Genomic DNA, 19,605 nt, shown 5'->3' on the forward strand with positions numbered 1-19,605 from the left:
CAGATGCTGAGGGCAAATGATTTAACAGTAAGGCTATAGCCTGCAGTGTTAAGCTCACACTTCATTTCAAGTAGTAGCTCATTTCATACAGAATGGAAGAGGCCAAAACCAGGAGGATAGAACATGCTGCAGATCAGGCACAGAAGGAAGAAGCTGGAAGCTCACACATCATGGGTAGGTACGATGGTTCCCAGGTTCCCAGGACTTTTGAGTTTGAGGGCCCATCACCATGCTTGTTGTCAGATCTTGGAGCARCAAGTCGAGAGACATCTAGTTTTTTGCAGGGCAGAAGGCAAGATTCCCTGCACAACTCACTATTTCTCTTCCTGGCCAGGTTAGGTGGCTACCTGCCGGCTTGCTGACCAGTGTTAATCCTGTTCTCAGGAGACTGCCTGTCACAGAGATGCATGTAGGTACCCCGTAATAGTAATTTGGCTGCTCCTTGCAGCATAGCTGCCTGCCTGGCTAGTCACCCAGTTCTCTTGGGAAAATTTCCAACCCATGCTGAACCCCTGCAGCTGTGGTTATCAAGCCAGTACTGCCAAGGCCCCAACTTTAAACCAGCCTTTATACGCTGTCACTGCACTACCACATAGGCACATGCTAAATGTTGTAACACGGAGCAGGTTACAATGTGTGAGCTGGAGGTTGCCTGGTGAGCCTGGGAATTCCAGACCTCAGTGCTGCTGGTTCACATCTCCCACTCCTAACCTGCTTCCCTCTCCTGGCCTCTTTTAGTTTCTAAACTAAGCTTTTGCTTTAAATTTTCATCACTACACAAGAAAGAAAACCACACTGTTACAGCAGCATGTGAATCCTCACTGTATTTATTGTAGATGTGAGCCTATGGGCTCCTTTGTAAAACTGCATTAAGTATATAGTCCATCATCAGAATACAGTATACTTGTTCTGGAACAGTGATGTTCATAATATGTTTTTATGCACACAACTTATTTGATTTGTGAAGCACCTGCTCTAAAGATGTTACAGAGGAATCTGTATCTCACATGTGATCCTCACCTTTGTGGAAGAACAAAAGCAAGAAGAATTAAAGYGTCAAAAATAATTTTGCTTGTGTCAGAACATAGTGTACCACATTACCGAAACAAAAAGAGGGTGAGAATATCAAATCTAGGATGTTCAGTATAAYTGCCACAGATAAAAAGAGAAAACAACTGAAGAGCTGACAAAAATACAGAAGGTATCGTATAAACATCCACTAGTTCTTCCACTGGTTTGAACAGGGGTCTTAATGTGCTGTGTTCAGAAGCTCAGGAAATTCAATTGAATTCAATGTCATGATTGTCCACACCATCATGACAAAACTGTCTTTTACACAGGAAACTGGTAAGGCATTTCTCTACTATCGGTATGTGCTTCTGAGCTAGACAATCAGTTCCTCTGCATCCCCAGAAGAAACCATGATGAATTCTAGTAGAACAGCCATCCCCAAAAAGGTCCTGGAAAGGATCTACTCTCTACCAGATGACAGCAACTATTAAAGTTCATCCTGATGACTGTGATCACAACTAACACATGTATTCATTGCCAGTGATCTCAGGGTAAAGGCTGTTGGTGAAACAGGTCTYGATTCAGGGATATGTTCCCTCCTATATTTTTCAATGTAAGGTTCAGCCACTTCCCACACCTGCAAAAGCAGAAAGTGAACAACAGAATCAGAAACAAAACAAAGAATTTTCCTTCAGACTTGGTCAAATATCAACACACAATTTCAGGAAGCTGTGCAAACATTACTGGTTGGGAACTAAGAATTTCAAACCAATGTAAATAAGCTGTATGGGACCAGCAGAAACAGCGAGGCAGTCAGTGAAGTTAGGGAAGAGCACATAGATGAAGTGGCTGRAGCCAGGCACTGAACATACTGAGGAATATTTCCAAAGTGGAGCTGCAGAGTACTCCTGAGGACTGATCATACASCACATGCCAAAAAACACTTGCCTTCTGCTCTACCAGCAGCCTGTGAGCTGCTTCAATGTCTGGGGCCATGAAGCGATCCTTCATCCATGGCCTGGAAGGAGACACACGGAGAACATTGGCCAAACATTAACCACGCCACAGTCAGCAAGTCTCCAAAGTGGTAACTTYTGGGCAACACATTTATCTGATCTTACCTCACAACAGAGCGCACAAGGTCGTAGACTTTCTCCAATGGGGTTGTCGTTCTCAGAGGGCGTAGGAATTCAATGCCCTGGCAGGCTGCAAGCAGTTCAATAGCCAGGACTAGCAAATCAAAACAGTGGGAGAGAGATCTTGAGCACATACAGCCCAACGGGAAGTTTCATTTATAAAACCTGGAGTTGTTCTAGCTAATGTGATATTGTTTCAAGTAATATGAAAAGACCCACTGTGGATCCACACACTRGACAGGCAGCCCAGCAGCAGGGTCATTTTATGGATGGTGCTGGGGGATGTATGCAGCACTGCAAAAAGCACRTTCTGGGTGGTCTGCCATACAGACTTTTCAATGTGCCAAGCACTCCCAATTACCACAGTTTTAAATCCATAAAAATCTCATCCAGGGTATCTTAAATACCCCAACTAATGGGCACCATAAATCAGAAAGCTACAAGGAAAGGGCCTTGAGCCATAAAAGAAAGTTCTGCTCATGCAGCTTGCAAGAGCACAAGTCCATGCAAAAGCACTGATAAAATTACAAGGGCTTCAAAGCATATTCTTTCTGGAAAAGTTTGCACAAAATCTTCCCACCTCACACTGGATTAGTAATTGGCATTAGTTTCTTATTTTCATACGAACCATTTTAACTCAAATAAACTGTTTCTAAGACACATTGTTTCTGCAGTTACAAACTCATTAATCTGCACATGAAAACAAAAGTTTTATAGTTTTCTAGAACTTTAAGTCTTCAGACCATTGAAATTTATAAACTTATGTGGGCAAACACATTTGTTATTTTTGTGCTATGCATTGCTCTGGTTTTCCAGTAACAGCTTACACACGTATCTAAGAACCCCTTCTGCCAAAAAAAAAAAAAAAAATTAGAAGAGCAAGAGAGAATTGTTTTTTCTTCTAAGCAGAAGAAGAGAAAAGATCTTTGCTGACTGTTCTGTAGCAAGCAGTTTTATTTCACAGGAACACTCAACTCTAGGTTTACCTTATCTCTGTTAGAAAGATCCAAGTGCTTGTAAAAATATATACTTCATACAGTATCTTTGAATAGCTCTTTCAGATGCTTTCTTGAACTCTTCTTTTTTAAATGATGATAGCTAGAAAGAATGTCATTAATATCATAATCTGGTTGCATATAGTAGATTTACCTTGTTCCACATGTTCAATAACTCTCAAAGCTTTCCTTGCAGCCCATCCTCCCATTGATACRTGATCCTCTGTAGCAGCACTGGTTGAGAGAGAATCCACAGAAGAAGGGTGGCACAAGGCTTTATTCTCAGAAACTGCAAAAATCCAGTGCAAATAAAYGGGAGACAGAAAGGGCGAAGGGCACTATAAGCAACAGCCAACCTGGATGGAGACTGCAGCGAAGAACCCATCCACCATGTCAAGCTGCAGCAGAGAATCCAACTACTACACCTCTTTCAAGAATGCATTAATATTTTAACTCTACTGAATAATAAATGCCTTACAAAATAACCTTGCCTCTGAAAAAAAATTAGCGATATCAGTCTTTGGATTCAAATACAAAAAGACTGCTCACTCCTCCTCCYTCTCCATATTTGTGTTGTTCTGGTTCAAAGGTTTAATGGAAACAGAAGAAAGAGTGGACGGCATAATCAAAGTGCAAACCTGGGAATGGTCTTGCCTATTACTTTAAGTCTTTACAAAGAGCATTGTTCACTTAGTTTTTATTTCAGTCATGGATACTGACCCTAGTACCTCTAGTTTTAAGAGGAAAGCTAGAGCATCTGACCTTTCTCACCTGTTCTGAGACATTTCCAGCACCTGCAGCAGAGCAATGCTGCAGGAGCATGGTACCTGTCCTCTCCCACCACTCCTCACCTCACCTCGCCACAAGGCTGCACAGGTCCCCGTCCAGGCACACACACACCTGAAAGTCAGAGCGTGCTGGCTTTGAAAGACCAAGTGCTCACACTCGGATGTGACACCTAGTGTAATCCRCTCTTATGCAAACTGCATCCAAAAGCAAGGGGAATTGGCCACCACAAGGACTGTAGGCGCCATCCTAAAGTTTGAAGTTGAGAATTGCTCTTGAGAAGAAACAAAGCCCGTATTCGCATGCAGCGAGAGCACTGTGAAACTCTCACCAAATTAGGAGCTCCAGAAAAGCAGCAAAAGCAACAGAGGTGGTAACACCAACTGCAACCCAGCGATGCAACCCAGCGCAGAGCTCTGTTGGAGGGTTCAGGCAAGCAACAGCAAGCCCTGTAGAGGCAGCAGTTCAGCCYGGCAGGCACAGTGCGACCAAAGAGGAAGGGAGAGAAGCATCCACGAGCACTGCAAGTGATCTGCAAATTTTTTTGAAGCTGTATTAAGATCTCTGGGAGTGCACAACACTAGCTGATACAGAACCACCCTAGAAACTGGCAGTGTGACTTAAAAATAACAATAGTAACATTTTTTTAAAAAAAAAAGGACTAAAATCAGAATTCAAAGGGCATTTTTTGAAAATTCATGGTTATTTTGACCAGCAAAAAATTACTTTAATCCATGAACTTCTGGATCTGGTGGCAGTCATGAGGTTGGAGGCTTGGCAGTCGTTTTCATTCCCCATGTCAGAGTCCCAAGAACAACCCAGAATCCCTACCTCCAGACTGCAAAACTGAGCTCTGGATGTAACTGCCAGATGAGCCAGGCTGTGATTCCCAGCACCTGAAGCCAAGCGACAGCTAGACCCTGAAGCCAAAATAAACTCTGTCCAGCCAAAAGGAGAAGTCGTCAGTCTTCAAAAGCTCATATTCCTGTCCCACCTTTAAAACCAGCCTGTGGGCAGAGTTCTTCTATTACAGTAATTTAGTTCATTGACTGTTTTTTTTCAGGATATTTATCTACTCATTTACCTCTTTGTCTGTTTGCATCTATTGTTTATAATTTATCCTCTATCTATTATATGTTTATCTTCACATTGGCTCGTGCTTTCCTGAACCTGTGAACTGCGATGTGCCAGAGGTCATTGTCCTTTTTGTCGCTTTAGCCATGAGTACTAGAAAATCAGGTCCCACCAGCCTAAACACTGGGGTCACAGACTTTGCAAAGAAGCAGTAGCAAAGGCCTTCATGGCCCTTGGACTACAGCAGATTAGACTGACATCACCAGGGCTGCAGTGAAGCTTAGCTCTTCCTCTGCTCTTTGGTAATCAGCACCATATTTTTTCTGAACAGATATCGATCACTTTAATCTCATTTGTAGTAGAGCAATAGACCAAACTAATGAGTGGACCCAGAAGACCTTRAAAGTAATCCCTTTGCTAACCTAATCTTACTTAACTTGATGAAACATCTTCCTGGTATATCAGTATCAAACAAATTTCAATTGAGGACAAAGTTAGAGGAGTACATTGCTGTTTTTGACTCTCAACAGTTGACACTAGCAAGACAGCATGATCAGCAGCAAACCTGCAAACAGTAACTTAGCAGGTGATTCTGGACCCCTTGAAAAATTGCAGTAAAAGACATGAGAGCTCTAACTTCCACTGGACCACAGCGGCAAACACAGTTCAAAACAAAAGAGAAGAACTAGGATGATAGTGAGGTTTGGACTGATTCATCTCTTCTCCCCTCCTGCTATCCCAACCTGATGTTTTTTTCCCCTCAGTGGCAAGAAAACAAGGGGTTAAGAACAATCTGCAGCTTCAGAATACAAATAGCTTTAATGATGACTAAAGGATAACCAGCACCTCTGAGGGCACTGGATGATTTTGAAGAGTGAATGGTGAAGTCTTTCCCGGGATGATGAAGTAGCTCTATTCAGACAAAGGTACAGAAAATAGCGATATTATAGAAGACATTTGCAAAGATGTAGCAGCTATGCCAGAACAGTAACAGTCAGAAASAGCAGCAGAAAATTTCAAAGGATCTATTAACAACACTTTTTTTGCAGCACACTTGGATGCTGGAATATCAATGTACGCCACAAGTCAAGTACCTAACATTTAGAGTTACTACCCCAGTCCTAATTTCATGCTACCTGACAAGGACTGAAAAGCCGTTGCTTATTCTAAGAGAGAAACAATCTGATGGAGACAGAGCCATATTCATCTGGACCATCTGCTAACTGCCACTAAGACTGCATCTAGAAAAACACACACCTCTTCCCTTTCTCTCTGTATTGGAAATAGGGGTAGAAGAGGAATGATGGGRAAAAAAATCTTGCATAGTGAAAGTGTCTGTTAATGGCACAAAATTAGTCATAAACACAGATGGGGACACCATGTGACAAAGTATCTSAGCAATGAACAGTGTTATGAACAGTGTTCTGAAAGCTAGGAAAAGCCTTCAAAGAGATCAGTTCATACTCCTGTATTAGTCAAYAGCTGCCTACCTTGCAGCGAGCAGTACTGGAGTATGTACAAACATCCAAGCTGGCATCTAGCTAACTTCATGGCTCTTGTCAGCAACGAAGCTCTCACAGACTCTCTGCCTGAATTTGCTTTCACTGATGTCACCGTTTGCCTCAGCTAACTAGACTGAAGGGATATGAGTGCTTTGATGGATCTGCTTCAGTTATACCTCCCAAATGCAGCCTCTCTCCTGTGCAGAGAGTACTAATCCTAGTATGCAKTATGCTGACGTAGCTCTAGATGGGCTGGGAAAAGGGTTTGACCAGGAGTAACAAGGAAAGTCATGACACACAGACTCCAAGCAGCGGTATCTCAAGTTGGACTCATTTTCTCTCAGGAGAATGACGCTGGGTGAGTCACACTACAGTCAGAACAGGCAGCAGCCCCTACTAATGGCCCCACTAATCCTTAAACTGGAAGGTGACTCTTTGCACCAGCAAAATGCAATTTTAGCCTGGAGTACCATCCTGAGGGAAAACACTAACACGGATGCTTTCTCACAACAATAAAGTATCCCTATAATGAAATCCCAGCAGTAAACGTGAAAGACTTATTCACAGCGGCCAACCTCTTAGCCATTGCTTAGATGCTTAGCCCTTTAGAAAAACYAGCAGCAACTTTTCTTTGAGACTCCTATATGGACATCATTTGTCAATCACAACTAATTACATTAATTAAWTATCCACAGCTGTTTTGTCAACTCATAACACTCTCAACAGTATGTTTCGAACAAACTGTCCAGCCTTTTCTTATTGAAAGAGAAGAGAATGGCTCCTTTAATCRGAACAACTCATTAACGCTAGGTGACCCATAGAAAGATGAAAGCATCCAGAAAACTACCCCATATAATAGAGACCTTCAAGAAATTGCTTCCTAGAAGRGTTTGTTGATTTGCTTTCTGAGACAGTCTGTGAAACAGTTGGTGGGATCTAATGGAAGCAGGGAATATGTATGCACTTGTATGTCAGTCATGGTGACCTACAGTAAGGTCCCACCATCCAGTTTTTAGCAGGACTGCATACCTTTATTTCCAGCTATAGCTCCTCTGCTAGTCTGGATCTTCTTCAGAGCAAACTTCTGTCTTTAAATGTAAAATAGATAGGAAGGAAACAGGGGGAAAGGAAAGAGGTCCAATATCACCTAGCAGTTTTTCAATTTCATTGCTAGACAAGTTGAGCTTCGTTTATTTAGCATCAACKATTCCTTTGCTTTTCTTCTCTCTCTTTTCACTACATCCTTCTATCCCCTTGAAGATGTGCCTATTTTATTGGGCTCCTCCAATTACAGTCCCTGATAACTCCAGTCTCCTGCAGATCATAGAGTCCAAAACTGTTTTTTGCACTTGGCTGTCAGATGGAGACACTGAGTWTTAAGAACATCAGACCCAACAGTCTTAAATTTGAGACAAATGGTGTCCCTGGTGCTAACAAGAAATGAGGAATGAAGGTACTACGCTATTTGGAGATCGTAACTATTCAAGTAGAGGTTCTACCTTCAGCAGAGACACTCAGACAGACATTTGTACTTGCTCCCTGGAGTGTTTGCTGTTAACTTTACAGTCCTATCTGAGCTGATTTGCAGGTTCCTGGGTGCAAAGCTGCCACTGGATTTCAACTAGAGTTTTTGTGTTGACCATTCTGTAAAGCAGAGTGCTGCCCACTTTTCCCACTTTTAAGTGTGCACGCATTTCCCTGTGAAACGCACCAAGTGGTCTGTGTGCTCAGAGAGCTAAACACGTTCATGGATCAATGCAGAGTAAAAACTTCTGAGCTGAAATAATTACAGCTGCACTAGACATTCAACCTTTGCATCCAGACAGCTCAAAGCATGCAGAAAAGAGGTGGGGAACATTTACGAGTGATATCCCTTTATATTTACAATCAAATTACCACTCTATCAATATATATCGGTCTTTCTATTTCAACTCTCTTGATGAAACTGCTTCAGCACTCACCCAGGGCAGCTGCTGTGCAATGGGCAATCATGAAGCCAGAGTTAAGACCTCCTTCAGTTACTAAAAAGGCAGGGAGCTCACTGAGTGAGGGGTTGCAGAGTCTCTCAATTCTTCTTTCACTAATTGCAGCAAGTTCATGTACACCAATTGCCAAATAATCCAGAGCCTATAAAAAAGATCTCGTTGTTATATCAGATGACAGAAAAAAAGATCAAAAACTAAAATACTTTTTCTCTAAATGTTTAATTACCTTTGCAGGATATTCACCATGAAAATTTCCTCCAGAAATGGTCTCTTCTCTTTGAGCAAACACCATCTTTAAGGAGAAGTTAAGGCACGAACATGAATAAAATAGTGCTTACATAACAGATACCTCCAAGTAATCAGAATGTCTTCTGTGAAGGAATTTTCATGCTAATGTGTTTTTCTTTGCAAGTACACTGTTTTACACCTGCATGTTCACTTTTCAGAAAACGAAGATCGAATCTCAGTTCTCCAAACTTGTAGACACAGTTCTAACATGTATTTTATTAAATGGACTACACGAGATGAGGTGTTTGATCAAAGTGTGAAAACTATTAGGGGTGCAAAGAAACACATGTGCTTGGATCCTAGCATATTTCTCTGTCTCTAGCATATTTCTGTCTACCAGTTGCTTGGTAGACTCTCTCCAAGGTAGGTAGTAAGGAGTGACGCTTGTCAGCTACTAATATGACAATAAATACAGCATCTTTACACTGATGAGGGGAATCCAGCCTTGCTCAGAGTGCCAATACAAGGTCTGTGCACAGTGTTTACCAGATTGAACCACAAAGAGGTTTGCAGACCACACACATTTTTGTGCCTTCCATGACTGAATCCAAATCTTGCCCTGAAATGCATTTTTTCCAATGCTGCACCACTAGATGTTTCACGTGACAAGCCACTATCAGTCTAAGTCCATCTGGTTGCCAAGTCTCATCTACCTACACATTCAATATAAGTGCTTAGAATCTCATGTAGGAAGCACTTAAACATGTTAAACTTTATGTTCAAGTAATTTCTTTATCCCAACACACACTTGTATGCTCCAATACTTGACACAGTTACAGTCCGTTACACTGAGACTGTTGCTTTTGGAACTAACGGTAGCTATTGACTGAAGCCAACTCTGAATTTCAACCTCAGTTACAAATAATTATTTAGAAGGAAAAGATAAAAAAGGTCCAGCAAAATTTTATGGAGAAATTAAATCATCAAAAAGATACAGGGTTATCCGTAGCACTATTGATTTCAGTCATCATGATGTCCTTCACAAAAGCAATTGTATCATTTACCACTCCGTGAACCTAGAACAAAAGACATCAGCACCAGAGCTTAGCATCTGTGCTTAGTTCACCTTCAGCATGATGATCCAGGTGCAGATGCTATCTTTCCCATTATCCCAATCTCTACATCCACACATGAAGATAGTCTTAGATTTGCTCTGAAAATCACGAGCATTGCCATTGTGGGACACTGCCCATCCTGGACACCTGAAAGACTACATTTACATTCATTATGGCAGTATTGCTAAGATGACCATCCGAATGTGTCATTCTTTACGTATTTGGGACATTTTACCCAAAATGGAAGACAAGAAAATTAATATTCTCTTAACTGATGGGGGATAGAAGCGATATTAAGGGAGAACAACCTAAGAAAACCCTCACACAAAATAAAAACTCTCACTGACTAATTACTTAGGCAAATCTTCCACTGATTGTAACAGCTTTGCTCATGCTAAAACATGAGATCAAGTTCATCCAATATGTTTGGGATACAATAGACTCACAAAGGCCAGCTGCTTCTGGAAACATCTTTCCCCAGCTCTCGGTCTTAGCATGTAGGCAGAAGAAATCCCTCATGAARCATGCAAATGTGGAAAACAGCATCTTCCTCATGTTTTCTACACTTGGCCTTTTGCAGATCTGAACACAGGCACTGCCTGATGGGTGCAGGCGCTCCCATAGCATGGGATCAACAAATTATATGTCTCTTGTAGTCTTAACTTTGAACAGGGGGAGAAGCAAAATAAAATAGCCTCCTCTAATGGAGTCAGACAACRTACTTCTGAGATGGAAACTTCACCATCACTTGTCTGCTGCAATAAAAGRAAACATAAACCAGTTTTTACCTGAGGGCAGCAGCGCATTGTGTATGCGTCCTGAACTCGATCACAAAATCTATGGCTCTCTAAGAAGAACAAGGGGAAAAAAAACAATTATTCCTTACATAAAAGTGTATGCATGACTGCAGAAACACCTAACCTGTCCTGAGTAACTCAGAAGGCTGAAGACTAAGATTTTTCACCTGCTATTTCTGAAGGATGATGGTCAGAATCTAAAAGGGACCTGAATCGAAACGCCACTTCAGCCTGCCCACGATGTGGACGCACTGCATGGATGTCTAGTAAAACAAATAAGACTGTTAGGTTTGCCCTCTCTTATCAATAACCATTAGCAAATGGACAGAAAAAGTCCAGTACCAACCTGTATCAAAGGCCCTAGTTGTACCCTTCAAGACTTCAAGTGTAAGGGCAGCAATTATGTCTGCTTGCCTAGCAATAGCRCTGGCTCGTTCAACCGCTTCGCATCCCAGTGAAGTGATCATTTGTGTCCCATTAATCAGAGCCAGACCCTTCAAAGAGAAAGCAGACGTTAAGCAAATTCATTGCAGCTATTCCACTGTGATAATTCTTCATCTCTGTGATAATTCTCTTTCTTAAATCTCTTTTCTTGAAAGACCTTTGTTTTTCTTTAGGACAATCTRGGAAGCTAAGCGTAAGTAGTGCAGCTTGACTCGGCCTTTTTGCTACATAAATTGTCAATGGTCACAGCAGACACCCTTGGATCTCCAGTGTGCTGCATGAGGTTTATTTCATGTTATTTCAAACTTAAACCATCAAAAAAAAGTTTGTCCTCACTGATGCAATATTATTTCAAYTTCCACTGACCTGTCGAAACATGGGATATTAAGTGTGGTACCTTCCATTGATGAACGATTGGGAGTAGTAGGAAATGTGGATCAATACCCATTACCATAGAAAAAAAGGACAGAATTCAGTCATTGTCATCTATAGAGGACAGGACGGGACTTTTTTTTTCCTGGACTGAAACCTGGCACACAAAACTTCTGTGACTAGCTGCAGTTGTGCTGAATCCATAGAAATGCTGCCATAAACCCTACTGGAGAACGGAGTCTCCAGTATGCCCACCACGGCTGACTTCAAGTGCTCTTCTAGATCTTGATTTAAAATGACTGTTAATTCATTTCAGTCATAAATTGTAAGTATAAAGCAGCTAGTGATTGACAAGGCTTGTTTTTCCATTGGCTGGCATCTCTATATTTTATTACCTCTTTTGGTTTCAATGTAATTGGTCTCAGACCATGGGCTTCCAGGACCTGTAAAGTAGTTTAATGACAAGGTAATTAATGAAAAATTAATTCTTGRGAAGGTAATTCTGCCTACTGCCTGCCTCAAAGCAGGTTTTGCTTGACATAAGCTGTCCCTTATAAAAGATTCCCWAGGAACTGAAGAGAGAGACAGGATGTCATGCCTTTTCTTTATATTTCCAATGATGAAAAGGCCTACTTAGTTGGTTCTATAAGGCATTTTTCACTCCTGTGAAAAATGAAGGAATAGTATAACCTTGGTTCTGATTGGAGTCCTCTCAACATTTTCAGTTGAACAGATAATAAATCTCAGAGAAGYGTACTTAGAAAGTGGAAAGAACAATGATGCAAGAGACCTCCCTGCCTCTGGAAATGATGCAAGAGACTTCGCTCTATTGACAAAAGCTAGTAGAGCAACAGAGAGAGGATGGGAAGACTGGATGATCTCACGTCAAAAAACACTTCCTGGGGAATCTGGTTTCAATTCCATTCCTGCTACAGAATACTTGTGTGTGCCACCGACCTGATGGACCTGGGCTTCATGTCTCTTCCCATCAATTCTTTCTCATGTTTCCAGACAAATTGGCAGAAAAATGAGAWGGTGATGCTCTGAATATATTATGTAGGACCGTAATGTAACGAGCCAGGGTCCCCTACAACATCTGAGAACAGGAGATCCAGGAAAAACTGCCTTGCTTCCTTCTCTGTTCACCTCCCTGTGTAATTCTCAGCACTTCTCTATCTTACCATGATGGTATGGCTATCAATCCATAAATAAATCTGGTGTTCAAACATTACATGGATAGAAGCCACAGATGTAACACAACAAACTATCAAGAGAGACTTCAGAGAGGCCAGACTTGGAGATATTCACTAGATCAACCTGCTGACTCATTAGTGATAGAATAAAATTTAAAAAATAATTCCATTATAAAACATCTTGCTGTAAAGAAGGATGTTATAAAGGTTCCCTGTGACTATACCAAAAATATCTGCGTATCCACTTAAAAGCCATTATAAAATGCAGTAGAAGCCTCACTAGCAAGTTTCTACCCTCCATAAGTCTCCAGTTACTCTCAGCATTCGAACTTTTTGAATTTGAGGACTGAGGGTTTTGTGCTACAGTGTTGATGTTTATGGAGTTGAAGGTGTAACTGTAGCTCTTTCAGAGCTGGTATCACATCCTGTCTCTTTCTCCAGTTCCTAACCAATGTCACTTGCAGTATCTTGCACTGTGATGTGATATCACCTTGGGGCCTAATAACATGCAGGACATTCATCTAATGTCTATTCCAATGACATATGGGTCAGCATGTTCTGCTCTTACGGATCCACTTTCCTCAAGGTACAGGATGAGCTGCTACAGGCAACCTAGTCCCAATTCAAACTTGCACACAAAATGCAAAGACAAATGTCAYGATTCTGTTTAACAATTCTTAGCACAAACTCTCTTCCTTTCATGCTATATACAATTTGGCAGATGAGCCGGCAAGCAGAAAAAAAAGCAATAGGAGCTCCGTGAATCTTACATATTTAGCATCAGCCCAGCCACTCTTTGGAGACCACATCTTTCCCTCTCCGATCAATCCCAGAGCAAGATGAGAGAGGGGGGCCAAGTCTCCACTGGCTCCAACTGTCCCTTTCTCAGGAATATAAGGAAGACAGGATGCTAGAAAGAAAATAAATACAACTCTTATTAGAACTTCCCCTTGATATGCTCCTTGGAAAACAGAGAAGCCAACAAATGAATGTGGTCACAGCTACATTCTGTAATAACAACTAATGCAATCAACAGCGCTACTTTCATTGCAGACCAGGATTTGACCCTGCTCCTAGGCTAGCTGCAGCTTATAAAGAAATCAATTCTCTTCTAAATTAAGTCCCACAAAGTCTGGGAGCACCACTGCTAGTGGTCATTGCATCTAGAATCACATGGCCAGGAAGCTAAAACATTGCTCCTCTCCAGTCACCATCCCARAGAGCTCAGCTGTGACGAGTTCTTCAGGACTTGTAACCAGCAATCCTGATTCAGGTGTGGGACACCCTGACATCATTTATGATGTCTGTGGAAAACTGAGGTTGACTTTTAAGTTCATCAACCTAGAACCAGAACCGTTGCCATCTTACTCTCTGCTCGGTTAAGGCTTTATCTAAGGCTTATCCAATAGCTTCTGTGCAACTCTTCTTTTCCATCTTGTTCTTCACTTCATTGTCAAGGTTGTGTGTCCTGTTCATGAGAAACAGGTTTTTGGCAGTGTTTTAGTGATCTCAGCATAYATAAGATTTCATCACATGTAGAATTGCTAGGGACAATATTTGTACTCCAGGAAACAATAAGCATTATGTGTTCTAGAAGACMCGCTTGTAATTAGTCACCATAGTCTGCATCTCCCAGAATATCTCAAAATKTAGAGTCAAGTATCCAACTAAAAACTTAACTTCCTGGACAGATCTTGTATCTGAGAGRATAGCCTTGAATTAGCATGTGCTTAATATTTCCATACTAGAATAAAAAGTCGCATTAGCTCTGTCCTACAACAACCTGATTTACTAAACTTCCACTAAGTAAGATTTGCAAAATGGCTTTGATTGAAGATAGATTAAAGGGATCTGCTTTTCAAAGTGCAGGTGTTTAGCATCTTCAAGAAAAACAGGTCTTTTGAACTGAACACCCCAAATCACCCAAAACATCCATCAGAGGACGCACCTGCTGAGGTCAAAGCTAACAGTTAATTTCTCACATCACTAAACATCAAATAATGCACTGAATCCATCTTCAAACCTTCTTCCCCAATCCTCTGAGTCCTGAATGTGTGGAAACGAACAAGCAGAGCCCAGGGAACTACATAAAAAGAAGGAATTAGACCTTTTTTTTCCTTTTTCTGCAGATTTAAATACTGAACTCCAATTCCTTCACCCACTGTGGGGAAAGGAACACCGGTTAATAGGAGGGAGCACAAAGCCTGTATTCTTCAGACCTAACTTTTATAAACACGGCTCTTCCATCACACATCTGGTCTGTAACCCCAGAACAATCTTCCATTCTATGGTTAAAAAAAACGGAGGAGGAGGAAGATTGAATCTAACACTCACATACAGTGCAGAATCAAATGAAAGACCTCTGACTGGAAGCTTGTATTTATCCTCAAAATAAACACTGCACGGAGAGATGCTCCTCGCTTGTCACTGCCTCACCAGAGGGACCATCGATGAACAGCAGCTAACGAACAGCAGAGCCACCCCTTYGGTTTTCCTCCTGAGGCTTCCAGCAAGCCATTACAGCTTTAACTGTTTTCATAGCTGAGGCGAGGCGAGTAGGTGGCCATCCGTGCAGTTCTGCAAGCCTTAGCTGGCAGTTCCAGCTCACAAGCGCCTGTGCACATCTGAACCGGTCTACTCCCCAAAACAGATACTGCTCAGTGGGCCGGCTCAGCAAACACCAACATAAGCAATTTTTTATGTGCTAATAGCCCCACTCAGAAATCCCAGCACATATATTTTGGCACATACGTCAGCATGCACCTTATAGGACAAAAATTAGGGACCTGAATCTCTATAAAAGCACTTGTCCTGAGTTTAAGTCATGTTCTTCACAGGTTAATTAATAGCCCGTCACAGCCGTGAAGTACCACCATTTAGAACAACATTCAGTGTTTAAAAGATATGTAAATGCCACCCTGCTCGGCCCAAGGGTCATTAGTGGTCTTGTGAGTTAAGTCACTTGGTTTTATAACAGATAGTAGAGTAACAGCTCCACAGTTTGAGTAACCTGCCTGTAATATTTCACGTAGGATTTACCGTTCGGTATAGAAATGGCTCCAGCTCATTGTTACCCTCGGCCTTTTTGCGAACAGGAAGCCTGTCGTCTTGACAAACCCTACGTCCAGAGCATGCTTGCTACAAGTTCACAAGGAGTTCTCTTTCCATAGCAGAAAATAAAAGAAATAATGTCAAGTTTGCACTTAGAGCTGGGGCTGAACTGGGATATAGATTATCCAGGTTCGGTTCATGTTTCGGCCACAAACTTGCTGCCTGGTCTGGAACTAATCATCTAGACTTTCAGTGGTTAATTTTCCAAACACCTGCCTGCTGCATCCTTTCTCTGAGCCCTCCTGTCACCTCTAGGATCTTTGGTCCTGGAACGGTCTCTAGCTATGAGCTCGGACATTGCAGACCAGAGCGTAGCTCTGGTTTTGACCTCTTGGCTACTGAGTAGAGAGCACAACTGCCCTAGCTTGACTCACTGAGTTACATCCTTCTACTAATGAAATAGTTAAAATAAAATAAAATAAAGAGGTGTGAGTGTGGATTTTCTTTAAACATCCTTTTTACCATTAAATGCTTCTATAACTTGCTGGAGAGTTTCTAAGGATATTCCACTGTATCCTTTTGCTAGGACATTGATCCTCAGTGCCAACAGCATGCGAGATCTCTCTGGGCTCAAAGGTTTGCCGACACCTGAAACGATAACAGTCTCGGTTACTAACCCCAGTATCAACAGCGACAGAAAAGAGAAAACATCAAGCAATTTCTCACTACCTGCAGAATGTGAACGAACTAAATTCACCTGGAGCTCCCTATGAAGAAAAAAAAATAATGTGAAAACCCAAATAAGACTTTCAAAGCAAATATTTTGCACAAAGCAGAGAGAAATGTTGAAGCAGCCCTCTGAACTAAAAAAGTATAAAAATACAGTGTAGAACTGCTCCTTCTTAAATGTACATGTCTTCTGAAAAGAAAGAAAGGAGAAATGCACATACATAACTTACCTAAGCTTATTATTTGGAATGACTGTTCGGGCAAACTTCCCAAACCCCGTGGTAATTCCATAAACAACTGAAAGACACAATCATTTCTGGGTAAGGAGAGAAGCCAATAAAGTTATCTAAACAAACTGAAAAAAACAATTAATAGTTAGAGATGAAAAATATATACCCGTCTGCTCTTTTACAATCCTTTCAATCACTTCTCTTGATTGCTTAACTTTCACTTCAGCCTCAGGTGTGAGCTAGAAAACAAATATTTTCAATGTTAGTTATCTATCGTTGTTTAATCATAAAGGGATAAATATATAATTTCTAGCCATGTTCATTCAGAATCTTTACCTTTATCTTGTAGAGCCCCTTCCCTAAATTCACCAAGTCCTCTGTTGTTAAACTGTTCCCATCTAAAGAAATATACTGCACAAAAGAAYCACATTTTAATTTGGGATACATGTAAAGCTGCTTAATGACCAGCGTTAAATAAAAATACAGCCAAAGCTCAGCAGTGATAGGAAGCTCACTCGTGCTCTCATTTGTAAGRCGGGAACTCTCCAACAAAAACGTAAGAAGCAAATTACAATTTTGATTCTCAGACCTAGCAAATTGAACGGCCAGTGATGCTGGGAACGCTGCACTTGATAAACTCTCAACAAGTTTTGATGAATAGTAAGATCATTTCTGAGCTGTAAAATTGTTTGCAAGTCCTACCTGTTCTGGTTCTCGATATTTGCTATACCTGAAAGTTCTGTAAAGGAAAATAGAGGGCAAACAGAATTTCACAGGCAGCAGCCATTTGAATAAAGCTGCCACMACATTCTACAGAGGGAGGAATGCTAAAAGAACAGGGAAATATAGAAAATTGTAAATCTAGAATTATAAAAAAGTTCACAAAAAAATCAAAAAAGGATACAAATGAACTCCTTCTGGTTGAGACGGTATGAAATCTGGAGACATTATATCTCCTTCTATAACTAGAAGAAATATGTAAAATAAACACAAACAGCATTAAATTGTACTTTGCGTATAAAGGAATTATTTATTCACGATAATACACAGCAATAAGGATTTTGATTTGCAGTCATATTTCTCTGCTTCTAGGAAAATAACAAGTGACTATATAGTTGTTTAAGGTACTCTAAAAGCAAAAGCAAAACAGTTCAACCCTTAGACACATAGTCTATATCATTTACAAGTACAGTGCATACAGTATCACATGCAGATAATGTATACCAAAACCTATAGCTTCTTTATAAATTATATTTCTGATCTTAAAAACTACAGTAGCATTTTAGCATTTTTCCGTAAAATCTTATGCACTATCTCAGGTGCRATTTTAAATAAACATACCCGATGCACTGACTCACATGCCAAACATCATCGCTCCGCGACACATTGCTTAAGGTTCGCTTACCGACTTCGACAAACTCGTTGTCCTCCAGGGCATTCTCCACGGTGTCTTCAAGGTCCAGCAAGCCAAGCCCCTTGCACCTTCGAACGTAAAATTTTACTTCTTCCACCGACGTAAATCCCCCATTATCAGGTTTGTTTTTCATATACCGTCTCACAGCCTCCTTTCCCAGCCAGTTGATAGTGTTGGTGGAGTTTTGGCAAGGTACTGCTAGCCATTCTCCTCGGACGTGCACTGTGTATCTTGGCATGCTTCCCCTCTGAAATCGGGCCTCGACTGAGAAGCGCCGCGCTCTCAATCAGCCTTACGTCCGCCACGCGACGGCCTCGAGAGCTCTACCTAGCTGGACTCCAACATCGCAATCAGATAAAGGCAAAAATCCACCCCCAGAAGATCTTTGTAAATAAGCCAGATCGATACATTCAGCTGACTTTGTCCAATCAAACCAAYGCTAGGGAGCACACCCTTTTCCTGGAAGGGGAAAAGGAACCCGCTAGCACAGGAGCTTTTTCCGAAGATCATACCAGAGATATAAAAACAGGAGCTAGAGTTTTCGCATCAAGAAAAACAAATAAATCGGAGTAAGCTGGAATGCGGCTGTTTTAAGACCTTAAAGGTTTAACAAGAGTTAACRGCGTTCTTACATGGCAGTAGATCATACTAACAAATAACTCCATAAAGGACAAGGCTGGAAGACACTTGCCCCACTTGCTTACTGATTGGTAGCAGCTGCTGGGACTGAAAGGAGACTAGATTATACTAGATTATATCCTTGCATCTCTGTCAAGGGCAGGATGAAGCAGGCTGGCAGTGCAGAAATAAATCTCCTTTGCTCATTCCCACGCTGAAATTTGAGAACATAGTTTTGTATTGCAGACCAAGAAAAGAATTCATAAATCTCCCTCCGTTATCCTAGAATTTATCTTCTGGAAAATTGTTGCTGTAACAGGTACCAACAACTAATCTACCAACAGGTAGATTACACCTGCACATTTCTGAGCCTCATGCTGCTATACCAAGTTTCCTTTGCAAACACAGAGAAAGAGGAAAAAATGCACAGAAATACAGGTGATAACGGTGCTAAAATAAAGTTTAACAATGACTCTGTCCACATAGAAACCATAGATACCATATCCTTAAGGTATAGCAACACATTTCTAGTTCATGCTATCCAAAATATTCTTAGCCACCAAAAGGACTACTATAAAGTGCACTCAATCGGGATGACTTATTATAGGAATAAATTTTGCTGGAGATTGTCACCCAGGTAGAGACTTCAGCCAATGCCACAGCAGAGTGGAACGGCACCAGTGAAAGACCTACTGGCCTCTACTTTTGCCCCAGCTCTGACAGCAAGAGACTAAGAGTACCCGGCAGTCTGAATTCCAGTGGCTAAATCTAGACATAAGACATGGGCCTTCACAAGAAAAAAAAAAGTTGCCCCAAAGGAAGTAACATAGCAAATATTTCTAAAACCAAAGGCAGTAGCTTTCATTACAATTTGATAGCTCGAACCAGAATCTTTTAAAACCAGGTACTCTCTTCCATCAGAATC

General features: G+C 41.2%; 1 protein-coding gene across 1 annotated transcript; it reads right to left on the bottom strand.

Moving 5' to 3' along the window:
- Nucleotides 1-1,498: 1,498 nt before the first annotated feature.
- On the bottom strand, nucleotides 1,499-18,300 carry HAL (histidine ammonia-lyase). The gene is made up of 20 exons (XM_085321262.1): nucleotides 18,054-18,300; nucleotides 17,553-17,613; nucleotides 17,351-17,378; nucleotides 16,985-17,059; nucleotides 16,815-16,887; nucleotides 16,649-16,715; nucleotides 16,419-16,456; nucleotides 16,212-16,337; nucleotides 13,409-13,548; nucleotides 11,841-11,888; nucleotides 10,976-11,123; nucleotides 10,797-10,892; nucleotides 10,621-10,679; nucleotides 9,713-9,793; nucleotides 8,716-8,781; nucleotides 8,466-8,631; nucleotides 3,297-3,431; nucleotides 2,133-2,241; nucleotides 1,960-2,029; nucleotides 1,499-1,648 (listed from the first exon to the last, which is right to left on the bottom strand). The coding sequence occupies exons 1-20, from the start codon at nucleotides 18,298-18,300 to the stop codon at nucleotides 1,499-1,501; spliced, it is 1,983 nt and encodes a 660-aa protein (XP_085177388.1).
- Between the last annotated feature and the right edge of the window lie 1,305 nt (nucleotides 18,301-19,605).

The sequence above is a fragment of the Rhea americana genome, unplaced genomic scaffold (assembly GCF_003343005.1).
Source record: "Rhea americana isolate MKP2758 unplaced genomic scaffold, rheAme1 scaffold_69, whole genome shotgun sequence".
Lineage (NCBI taxonomy): Eukaryota > Metazoa > Chordata > Aves > Rheiformes > Rheidae > Rhea > Rhea americana.